Genomic DNA, 12,670 nt, shown 5'->3' with positions numbered 1-12,670 from the left:
TAACAAATAAACCACACCCAACACATGCCATTCATTCAAGACTTCCTGCAAGCTTGCATGCTCTGATAACTATACACCTAAGAACCCATTGCATGCAATAGTAGCAATAGAGCATTCACAAGCATCCAAAATTTCTAGATAACGGCCCTGCAAACTGTTTCTAGAATCAAAATGCGAAAAAGCAAAATACAAGGCGGTTGACGATTCCTGAAACCAGACTTCAAAAGCAGCACTCACAAACCAGCTGGATCTGCACCCTTCAAAAGCCTCCAATGTGCTGAAAAAACAGGACTGAATGAATATAAACTGCAAGCAACTGTAACCGCTTGCTAATAATGCAAACTGCAAGCAACTGAATAGAAATGCTTGCAAATTGTGAAGTTGTTATATTTATATTTTTTACGAGTTACCATGTCCCAGCTATCTCAACTGATACAAATTACCACAACTTGCCAGTACAAATACACCATTCACTCGAATGAATGTCATGCCAATACCATGACATTCTAATGTAATTGTGGCAAAGTATGCATGAGCTAGAAAGAATGATGTAACACATAAAAACAAGTTTCAAGTTGTTCACTTACATTCCCGAGTATTACTTTTGGATGACATCTCCACAACCCCTTGAATATAAGGGAGCTAATTTTTATTTGCTCTTAACCATTCAACGAAGTTGTCTAAAATTAAAGGCCAGGCTTGGTCTTCATCATAATTGTCAAGCGATGGGAAGTTTATCTGAATAAGAAGTGATGCAAAACGTCAATATTGTGAGAAGGAAATGATGTTAAGGATTATCTCCTATGAACAAAAACATAAACAAATGGAAAAACTATGCTGCATAGGGTGATTTCGAACATGACCTCATTGCAGAACCGAAGAAATCCCATCCACTGATCCATGTTTATAACCTTGTACTCGTTTTGGTACTGAAGCACAAAATAACATAAATAAGTACATCAACCAAAATATAAGTCCTCCTAAAGAAATGGGAGCAAGTGCAATCAATCATTACCTTGAGGTAATTAATAAGTTTCTCGACTTGGGGGCGGAACTGCAAGCCCAATACTAGATTCAGCAACTCACAAGCAACTGGTATTTCAATACACTTCTTCTTATCCTCTGATCACAACCAAGGTAAGCATTAGCAGAAGTAGGAACAAATAATGTGTGTGAAAAGAATATCAGGTGAGACTACCTGTGAGGCAATAACGGAAAGCAAACTGATAGAAATCCTGGAAATTAGTAGGCCTTGTAACCTGGTTTGTGAAGATCACATTATTAGCAAGCGGTTACAGTACAACTGAATATCATAATTTAGTGATAGCTTGTTGTTCCATTCAATCACGAGCCTTTGGCAATTGAATTCTTTTCAACTTAACTTGGTAGGGTTCACCATAGGTTATTCCCCCTTAACCAATACAAACCTTTCAAATATATTTAATTGTTAATTACATTCTTATGAACTACTCACTTCTTGGGTCAGTTCTGGGAACGCCTTCTTCAGCTTACTAATACTATCAGCTCGCAGAGCTTTCATGCCAGTTCTCCACTCATCCTGTAAACAGAGTATTGCCAGTCAAAACACAAAATGGCTATGATATTATAGTGATAAATATTTTTGACAGTTTAAAAATAATGCATACCAGAGTAAAATAACCTTGCTTTTCACAGCCCATTTTCCTGACACACATATGCCATTTAGTATTAGATATTAAGTAAGAAAGAGATGGACAGCATTAGGCATGTTTAGAGAACAGTGGCGTACCATGCTAACATCAGAATCCGAACATCGGTATGGGGAACATCAAGATGAGAGCAAAGTGTTTCGATGCCTTCTGGGCTGTTCCAGTAAGTTAGAACACAAATCATTCATGTGTAATAGCATCACAGAAAATAAAACAACAAATAACTACATTAAAATGGTATGTGACTAATGAATGAGCTTACACAGTAAGAAATTAAGCATTGACAATTATTACATCAATATTTATAGTGATTCACATAAAACAGCTCTTGTTTTAATATGGGTGCTAATCCACTATTTAGGAGGTATATCTAAAACTTCCATCTAAATATAAGGAGGACCATATGAGCAGCAAAAATAAAGGCAGACACGTGTTTGAGAAAACTGTGAAAGAACTTACTCAATCATGCCGGATGAGCTGTCGGCATAAGTATAGAAAAGTTGGTCAATCCGTTCTACTTCCTTGGAAACAGCTTTAGTGGGACCTGGAAATATATGGCAATGTTACTACAAATAGACCTAAGTAACATGCGGTTCACTGTCAATATACATAGCATGTAACACATTAAATAATTTAGCATAATAATATGCAGCATATGACAGAATTTTGTAGAAGGAGCAAAAACAAGGACATGGTCAATTAACTGAATAACATGACAATAACAAACAAGATCTTATCAAATGATTGGTCCCTAACAAAACAAGGACAAGGTCGATTAACTGAATAACATGACAAGTGTCAATATATTGGATCATCTAGAGTCCCAATCACATTATGGAATAGATTCTCAAGGTAGCCTTAGTACACAATAATCAGAACCCCGAAAAGGAACATGTACATGTCTTCGTAAGTAGTCAAGGTACGCAAACACACCACACCCACATTCTTACACCCAGATGGATAAGGAACGATTTTTCAAGTAATACAGAAAGAAAAGGAATCAGTGCATCTCACCACGTTGTGCTTTCCCGCTGGTCAGATTTGTACTGACTCCTTTTCTTTTTCTGTTTTGTTTTTCATTTACTTGTTCCTCACCTAAATATAATGGTTTGCTTAGTACTCATTCAGATATACATACCCTCAAAAGAGAATATGAGAGCTCCTACTCCAACCCATTAGGAAAGAAGATAGCACAAGAATAATTAAAGCTAAGATAAAATCATGACACAAACATTTTAACCTAAAAAAGAAAACCAACTAAGAAAAAAGTTTGAGCCAGTGGGCAACTATTTTAGAGTTACTGATGAAACTTCAAGTTACACACACACACAACTACAAGTTAAGCTTGTCAATATATATTTGCTGGGGTGATTCAGAATTACAAAATGGCACTAAAAACTCATGAGAGCGGCAAAGGAATCCCCAAATGAATGGGAGAAGAACACCAAACAGACAAGTTGAGATGAACCGAAACCGATAAAAGGAGAAAGTGAAGTAATCGCTTGGCAGATGGACAGCACAATACGTAGTGAGTATATTGTTCAAAAATAGTATATGATAGGAACAGCTACAAGATGACTGGGAATAACTAATCTTGCTGATTATTACATTAAAAGAAACTGAAGGTTGTACTCTAGTGCATGCATTGACAGTTAATTACTTTATGACTGGCATATTGGTGTAGTGCAGCATAATCTCTAGTGCCTTCCAGTTCAGTTGCTATCAGGACTAAGCACAGATGATGTGCTCATCTCCTTTCATTGTCTTTGAGATCATGGTCTTCTAACAATCTCTTTTCCTTAGTACATATTGTCAATATATACTGTAATTGATATGCCATACAAACCTACTAAACTAAGAAAACCTTAATTTAAATGTATATAGAGGGTAGTACAAAAGCATGCCTAATTGATTAGTTTGAATGATGGAATTGTTTTTTACAGTATTCACCATAGTTCCAGGCTATGATTTCTATCTCAATCAGGTGCATACAGATTTACAACAGAAGGTACACGGGGAACTTAGGGTGATAATGACCGAACCAGAAGAGCAGAACAGGATATCAGTAAATAGCTGATCTCTGGCTATGGTCACAAACAGTACTGGCATAGGTAATCGAATAATTAAACCTGTCAATGGCCATCTATTTACACTAGGAACCTAAATCTACAGGCGAATCGACACCCAGTTCTGCAGCAATCCAAGATTGGACACCCTTCTCTTACCGTCACATCAAATTGCAAAACCCTCCATCTACCCCCGACCTTTGCGATCTCGTAACTAGCGATCCGAACGACTGATACCGAGTCGTACCTGGTACGCTCCCACACGGCACAACTCGAGATTGGATCTTCCCGAGGAAAAGCACCACATCGAATCTCGCAGGAGAGCAACCGGACCCGGGACCCGCCGAGCACTACCGGCGCGACGGGGCCTCGCAGGCAGCCTAATCACGGGACCAAAAAAGAAAGACAGCGATGGGGAAGGATCCGGGAGGTTTACCGGCCGCGGCGGACGACGACGACTTCTTGGAGGAGCGCCTCATGGTGGCCCGCCCTCTCGCCTTCTTCTTCCCGAGCGGATTCGGAGGAACGCCTCTGCCGGGTGCTTCTCCCCTGCGCGCGGTGGAGCCGCCGAGTTATCGCCGCTGCTCTGGTCTGGGTTGAGAGTTGGACGAGTTTGGTGTCGAGGGGAGAGGAACCAAGAGGTAGAGCCCCCTTTTCTTTATAAGGATTCGGCCTGCCTGGCTACGATACGTACTGGGCCCCACGCGCGCTGGATACCTGGGCCGACACGGTTTCCGCTTCCGGATGGAAATCTCCTTCGTCTTCCTTGGGAATTTGGATGTTCAGCGATGCGATACCCTACGGTCTCCGCCCTTCTGTTGCAACATTTTGATTTGGAAGGAATTTGAATGTTAAGAAGAGCTTGAGTTGTATTCCGTCTAGATGTCATGATTGGTTTCTTGATACGATACGGGTAGCCAGAGATGAGCAGGGAGAAAACAATAGAGGAGAACCGGGGGAAAACAGTGGCAAACACAAACATCGTTGGATATTAAATATGGAAGCCCGTGAGGTAACAGGACCTTGCCTCTTCATTCAGTTACCACTTTTTAGTGAACTTCTTTACCTAACCCCTTCCCCGTGCGGCAGCGTCACCTATTCTCCCATCCACCGACGGTGCTTCGGAGTGGCAACGGTCGGCACAGACCGCGGCGGATGCAGGAGGGCTCTGGTCTGGGACGAGATGAGCTCGGATGGACATCCTCCTTTGCAGCGGCTGCACCTCGTCGGCCGTAGCGACGACAAGAGATGGTCCTCCTAGGCCAACTTCGCGGCACGAGGAAGCCGGGGGCAGCCCCAAGCATGGTGGTTGTGGCTTCCCTCCTCCACCGGAGGTGGTTGGCCGGCTGGCTATGGCTGATCCTTGATCCCACTTTCAGTACCGGCGGTAAGTTGGGGAGGCGCGGCTGCCTGTGAAACCCGTGCTATGACCTTGGTCATGGCGAGCGATGGCGGTGTCTTCACGCCGTTACCTAGTTAAAGGCATCATTGTTTTAGCTAACATGTACTTTCTCGTGTTGCTCCAGGGGAACTCTAGATCCGAGTGTTCTAGATTGGACGACGGCTCGTTGGGCGTCGCTCTCCCTCTTGAGGCATCATTTTTTGAGCACATGTTGCAGGGTGGAGGCAAGAAGATGGAGCGGTGTACATCTACCTCATCGACGACGGTGAGTTTCGGCGACATGCATGGTGCAGCAAGATCTCGGTGTTGGACGTGATTTGATGGACTCGCGTAGGACGGAGGCGTTGTCTAGCCTAGTGGTGGCATCCATGGCAGGCCTGGTGAGGGCTACGGATCTTGCCCTGAAGTGGGATCAACAACGACAATGATGACTTCTGCAATCTGTGCGTAAGTTGCTGATGGCGTTGGGACTCCAAGTGCAGAGTGTTGTGTCAGCGGAGTATTTTCCCCACAAGTGTAACTTGAGGGTTTATATCGAACTCTCGGGGAATAGCGTAAAGAGTTATCTCTCCTTCTCTTCTTCTAGCAGTCCTGCAAAATAAAATAAAGCCTTGTGTCCCCAACTCCACCGTGTGGCAAGCACAAGGTTTCGTGTAAGTAAAAATAAATAAAGTAATAACTAAAGTAAGTAAACTAAGCAAATGAAATAAACTAAGTAAAAGCGGTAAATGTTTGTTTGTTTTGGGGTTTTGAGTGCAAATAAGAAATAAAAGTAATTTTGTATTTTCAAATTAAAATAGTACTACAAATAAAAAATAAGATAAAAGTGATGGAAAGGTGTTTCTTATGATTAAAATTGGACCGGGGTTCATGGGTTCACTTGCCTATTCTCTCTTTAAAGTTGTAGTGGATAATAACAATTCATCAGTGAGATATGAAGACAATAACTCTAACATGGATAAGATAAGCATTCATATGGGCACCACGTCCTAACATAGAGATGATGCAACACATCTCTCTTACACTCCACAAGATAGGAATGAACTTCAAGCAATCTTGTATTAAGAATTAACAGATTATAGCTATAAGAACTTTGACATGATGTTTGAATATCAAAGAAACTACCTTGAACAAACAAGAACATTGTCACGTAATGAACATAGCACATGCATTCACTTTATCCCTAGTGAGTTAGCAAAAGAAAAGGCAAAACCATAATAGATCATAAATTTGTTGTCACTATTCAATCACTAAAACCATGCTATTTCATCTAACACACATCACCCCACACACGTTCTTGCATACAAGTTAGATCAGAATCAATACTTAAGAACGGGGTACATAATATGCATCTCTCAATACATCTTACACAAAGTATAGCAAAATCTCATAGTATCATATCATAGAATAAAGATTCACCACATAGTTATTACAAATATGACCATAATCATATTGGTAGCTCATATGGCACTAAGAACAATGAAGAACATGAGAGAAATAGATCAAGATACTGCCACAAACCCGTAGTCCAGAGGTGGACTACTCCCCCTTGATCATGGCGATGATGAGGAAGACGTTAGAGAAGGTGGAGATCCCCCCAATGGTGATCTCGGCGGAGTTTCCCCTTCAAATCTTCGCTACTTTAGCCTCTGTTTTTGTGTTTCTATCTTCCTGCGGCGTGATACGTCTCCGACGTATTGATAATTTCTTATGTTCCATGCCACATTATTGATGATATCTACATGTTTTATACACATTATATGTCGTATTTATGCATTTTCCGGAACTAACCTATTGACGAGATGCCGAAGTGCCAGTTCCTGTTTTCTGCTGTTTTTGGTTTCAGAAATCCTAGTAAGGAAATATTCTCAGAATTGGACGAAATCAACGCCCAGAGTCTTATAATTGGACGAAGCTTCCAGAACACCCGAGAGCCGCCGCCATCGCGAAGCCAAGATCTGGGGGACAGGAGTCTCTGTTCCGGCACGCCGCCGGGACGGGGAAGTGCCCCCGGAAGGCTCCTCCATCGACACAACCGCCATCTCCATCAACGCTGTTGTCTCCCATGAGGAGGGAGTAGTTCTCCATCGAGGCTCGGGGCTGTACCGGTAGCTATGTGGTTAATCTCTCTCCTATGTACTTCAATACAATAATCTCATGAGCTGCCATACATGATTGAGATTCATATGATGATGCTTGTAATCTAGATGTCATTATGCTAGTCAAGTGGGTTTTACTTATGTGATCTCCGGAGACTCCTTGTCCCACGTGTGTAAAGGTGACAGTGTGTGCACCGTGTGGGTCTCTTAGGCTATATTTCACAGAATACTTATTCATTGTTATGAATGGCCTTGTGAAGTGCTTATTTATATCCCTTTATGATTGCAATGTGTTTTGTATCACAATTTATCTGTGTGCTACTCTAGTGATGTTATTAAAGTAGTTTATTCCCCGCACGGTGTAATGGTGACAGAGTGTGTGCATCGTGTAGTACTTGGCGTAGGCTATGATTGTGATCTCTTGTAGATTATGAAGTTAACTATTGCTATGATGGTATTGATGTGATCTATGCCTCCTTTCGTAGTGTGAAGGTGACAGTGTGCATGCTATGTTAGTACTTGGTTTGGTTATGTTGATCTGTTATGCACACTAAGGTTATTTAAATATGAACATCGAATATTTTGGAGCTTGTTAACTCCGGCATTGAGGGTTCGTGTAATCCTACACAGTTAGTGGTGTTCATCATCCAACAAGAGAGTGTAGAGTCTAGCATTTATCTATTTATTTTGTTATGTGATCAATGTTGAGAGTGTCCACTAGTGAAAGTATGATCCCTAGGCCTTGTTCCTAAATATCGCTACCGCTGCTTGTTTCTTGTTTTATCGCATTCGTACTTCCTGCAACATTACCACCATCAACCACACACCAGCAAGCACTTTTCTGGCGCTGTTACTACTGCTCATACTTATTCATACCACCTGTATTTCACTATCTCTTCGCCGAACAAGTGCACCTATTAGGTGTGTTGGGGACACAAGAGACTTCTTGCTTTGTGGTTGCGGGGTTGCATGAGAGGGATATCTTTGACCTCTTCCTCCCCGAGATCGATAAACCTTGGGTGATCCACTTAAGGGAAACTTGCTCGCTGTTCTACAAACCTCTGCTCTTGGAGGCCCAACACTGTCTACAAGAATAGAAGCACCCGTAGACATCAAGCACTTTTCCGGCGCCGTTGCCGGGGAGGAAAGGTAAAAGGCACTCATACTCCGGTCCCGGGTAAAAGTACTTTTCTCGGCGCCGTTGTGTGTGTGCTCGAAGCTATTTCCTTTAGATCCTGCAATTGCATCTTTTTGTTTCTTGTTTACACTAGTTTGGCATAATGGACAACAATGAGCTTCTTATTCTATTTCCTGATTTAAGACATGGATGGTTTGATGCGAAAATTAAAAAACCCATGGAACATATTAGTATGAACACTTTGAATACCATTGTTGCTAATGATATAGAAAGTTCTAAGCTTGGGGAAGCTGGTTTTGATGAGCATGATATTTTTAGTCCCCCAAGCATTGAGGAGAAAATTTACTTTGATGATACTTTGCCTCCTATTTATGATGATTATAATGATAGTAGTCTTTTAGTACCGCCTGTTATGGAGGATAAATTTGATTATGATTATAATATGCCTCCTATATTTGATGATGAGAATAATAATGATAGCTACTTTGTTGAATTTGCTCCTACTACAATTAATAAGAATAACTATGCTTATGTTGGGAGTAGTACTAATTTTATGCATGAGACTCATGATAAGAATGCTTTATGTGATACTTATATTGTTGAGTTTGCTCATGATGCTACTGGATATTATTATGAGAGAGGAAAATATGGTTGTAGAAATTTTCATGTTACTAAAACACCTCTCTATATGCTGAAATTTTTGAAGTTACACTTGTTTTATCTTTCTATGCTTGTTGCATCATGCTTCATGAATTTGTTTATTTACAAGATTCCTTTTCATAGGAAGCATGTTAGGCTTAAATGTGTTTTGAATTTGCCTCTTGATGCTCTCTTTTGCTTCAAATACTATCTCTTGCGAGTGCATCATTAAAACTGTTGAGCCCATCTTAATGGCTATAAAGAAAGAACTTCTTGGGAGATAACCCATGTGTTTATTTTACTACAGTAATTTTGTTTTTTATTTTGAGTCTTGGAAGTTGTTACTACTGTAGCAACCTCTCCTTATCTTAGTTTTATTGCATTGTTGTGCCAAGTAAAGTCTTTGATAGTAAGGTTCATACTAGATTTGGATTACTGCGCAGAAACAGATTTCTTGCTGTAACGAATCTGGGCCTAATTCTCTGTAGGTAACTCAGAAAATTATTCCAATTTACGTGAGTGATCCACAGATATGTACGAAACTTTCATTAAATTTGAGCATTTTCATTTGAGAAAGTCTGGTGCCTCAATAAAATTCGTCTTTACGGACTGTTCTGTTTTGACAGATTCTGCCTTTTATTTCGCATTGCTTCTTTTGCTATGTTGGATGGATTTCTTTGTTCCATTACCTTCCGAGTAGCTTTGGGCAATGTCCGAAGTGTTAAGAATGATTGTGTCACCTCCGAACATGTGAATTTTTGATTATGCACTAACCCTCTAATGAGTTTGTTTCGAGTTTGGTGTGGAGGAAGTTTTCAAGGGTCAAGAGAGGAGGATGATATACTATGATCAAGAAGAGTGAAAAGTCTAAGCTTGGGGATGCCCCCGTGGTTCACCCCTGCATATTTCAAGAAGACTCAAGCATCTAAGCTTGGGGATGCCCAAGGCATCCCCTTCTTCATCGACAACTTATCAGGTCACTTCTCTTGAAACTATATTTTTATTCCATCACATCATATGTACTTTACTTGGAGCGTCTGTTTGTTTTTGTTTTTTGTTTTTGTTTGAATAAATGCTTGTGTGGGAGAGAGACACGCTCCGCTGGTTCATATGAACACATGTGTTCTTAGCTCATAATGTTCATGGCGAAGGTTGAACTGCTTCGTTAATTGTTATATGGTTGGAAACGGGAAATGCTACATGTGGTAATTGATAGAATGTCTTGAATAATTTGATACTTGGCAATTGTTGTGCTCATGTTTAAGCTCTTGCATCATATACTTTGCACCCATTAATGAAGAAATACATAGAGCTTGCTAAAATTTGGTTTGCATAATTGGTCTCTCTAAGGTCTAGATAATTTCTAGTAAAGAGTTTGAACAACAAGGAAGACGGTGTAGAGTCTTATAATGTTTACAATATGTCTTTTATGTGAGTTTTGCTGCACCGGTTTATCCTTGTGTTTGTTTCAAATAACCTTGCTAGCCTAAGCCTTGTATCGAGAGGGAATACTTCTCATGCATCCAAAATCCTTGAGCCAACCACTATGCCATTTGTGTCCACCATACCTACCTACTACATGGTATTTCTCCGCCATTCCAAAGTAAATTGCTTGAGTGCTACCTTTAAATAATTCAAAATTTATCACCTCTGATTTGTGTCAATGTTTTATAGCTCATGAGGAAGTATGTGGTGTTTATCTTTCATTCTTGTTGGGCAACTTTCACCAATGGACTAGTGGCTTCATCCGCTTATCCAATAATTTTGCAAAAAGAGCTGGCAATGGGATTCCCAGTCCCAAATTAATTAACACTCCTTCATGGTATGAGATTGTTGGCAGGCACCCGAGGATTCGGTTAGCCATGGTTTGTGAAAGAAAGGTTGGAAGGAGTGCCACCCAAAAATAAAAATAATTCATGGGAGCCGCTCTTTGAAGGTTTGTCTGGCAAGGGGGTTAGAGTGCCCACTACCATTCGTTGACAACAACAAACACCTCTCAAAATTTTACTTTTATGCTCTCTTTATGTTTTCAAAACCAAAGCTCTAGCACAAATATAGCAATCAATGCTTCCCTCTGCGAAGGGAGGGCCATTCTTTTACCTTTTATGTTGAGTCAGTTCACCTATCTCTCTCCACCTCAAGAAGCAAACACTTGTGTGAACTGTGCATTGATTCCTACATACTTGCATATTGCACTTGTTATATTACTTTACATTGACAATATCCATGAGATATACATGTTATAAGTTGAAAGCAACCGATGAAACTTAATCTTCCTTTGTGTTGCTTCAATACCTTTACTTTGATTTATTGCTTTATGAGTTAACACTTATGCAAGACTTATTGATGCTTGTCTTGAAAGTACTATTCATGAAAAGTCTTTGCTTTATGATTCAGTTGTTTACTCATGTCATTACCATTGTTTTGATCGTTGCATTCATTACATATGCTTACAATAGTATGATCAAGGTTATGATGGCATGTCACTCCAGAAATTATCTTTGTTATCGTTTACACTGCTCGGGACGAGCAGAACTAAGCTTGGGGATGCTGATACGTCTCCGACGTATCGATAATTTCTTATGTTCCATGCCACATTATTGATGATATCTACATGTTTTATACACATTATATGTCGTATTTATGCATTTTCCGGAACTAACCTATTGACGAGATGCCGAAGTGCCAGTTCTGTTTTCTGCTGTTTTTGGTTTCAGAAATCCTAGTAAGGAAATATTCTCGGAATTGGACGAAATCAACGCCCAGAGTCTTATAATTGGACGAAGCTTCCAGAACACCCGAGAGCCGCCGCCATCGCGAAGCCAATATCTGGGGGACAGGAGTCTCGTTCCGGCACGCCGCCGGGACGGGGAAGTGCCCCGGAAGGCTCCTCCATCGACACCACCGCCATCTCCATCAACGCTGCTTGTCTCCCATGAGGAGGGAGTAGTTCTCCATCGAGGCTCGGGGCTGTACCGGTAGCTATGTGGTTAATCTCTCTCCTATGTACTTCAATACAATAATCTCATGAGCTGCCTTACATGATTGAGATTCATATGATGATGCTTGTAATCTAGATGTCATTATGCTAGTCAAGTGGGTTTTACTTATGTGATCTCCGGAGACTCCTTGTCCCACGTGTGTAAAGGTGACGAGTGTGTGCACCGTGTGGGTCTCTTAGGCTATATTTCACGGAATACTTATTCACTGTTATGAATGGCATAGTGAAGTGCTTATTTATATCCCTTTATGATTGCAATGTGTTTTGTATCACAATTTATCTGTGTGCTACTCTAGTGATGTTATTAAAGTAGTTTATTCCTCCTGCACGGTGTAATGGTTACAGTGTGTGCATCGTGTAGTACTTGGCGTAGGCTATGATTGTGATCTCTTGTAGATTATGAAGTTAACTATTGCTATGATGGTATTGATGTGATCTATGCCTCCTTTCGTAGTGTGAAGGTGACGAGTGTGCATGCTATGTTAGTACTTGGTTTGGTTATGTTGATCTGTTATGCACTCTAAGGTTATTTAAATATGAACATCGAATATTGTGGAGCTTGTTAACTCCGGCATTGAGGGTTCGTGTAATCCTACACAGTTAGTGGTGTTCATCATCCAACAAGAGAGTGTAGAGT

At 40.7% G+C, this 12,670-nt stretch overlaps 1 protein-coding gene across 1 annotated transcript; it reads right to left on the bottom strand.

Annotated features, from left to right (window-relative positions):
* On the bottom strand, nt 1–4,363 carry LOC124681402 (DCN1-like protein 4). Its single transcript, XM_047216328.1, has 10 exons — nt 4,191–4,363; nt 2,148–2,232; nt 1,769–1,843; nt 1,647–1,683; nt 1,475–1,558; nt 1,199–1,259; nt 1,016–1,122; nt 864–929; nt 588–738; nt 1–277 (listed from the first exon to the last, which is right to left on the bottom strand). Exons 1-9 carry the CDS (start codon nt 4,231–4,233, stop codon nt 643–645), a joined length of 654 nt encoding a protein of 217 aa, XP_047072284.1. The 5' UTR covers nt 4,234–4,363; the 3' UTR covers nt 1–277; nt 588–642.
* Between the last annotated feature and the right edge of the window lie 8,307 nt (nt 4,364–12,670).

The sequence above is a fragment of the Lolium rigidum genome, unplaced genomic scaffold (genome assembly GCF_022539505.1).
Source record: "Lolium rigidum isolate FL_2022 unplaced genomic scaffold, APGP_CSIRO_Lrig_0.1 contig_41779_1, whole genome shotgun sequence".
NCBI lineage: Eukaryota > Viridiplantae > Streptophyta > Magnoliopsida > Poales > Poaceae > Lolium > Lolium rigidum.
The sequence above is the reverse complement of the archived record's forward strand: the minus strand, read 5'-3'. Positions and strand labels throughout refer to the sequence as shown.

Bases quoted from the DNA above. Each gene is read 5' to 3' on its own strand.
- LOC124681402 (XM_047216328.1), bottom strand. From the start codon at position 4,233: ATGAGGCGCTCCTCCAAGAAGTCGTCGTCGTCCGCCGCGGCCG. The intron at 1,844-2,147 runs GTAAGTTCTTTC...TTACTGGAACAG, and splicing joins AGCTCATCCGGCATGATTGA to CCCAGAAGGCATCGAAACAC. The intron at 1,123-1,198 runs GTAGTCTCACCT...GGTTGTGATCAG, and splicing joins TTTCCGTTATTGCCTCACAG to AGGATAAGAAGAAGTGTATT.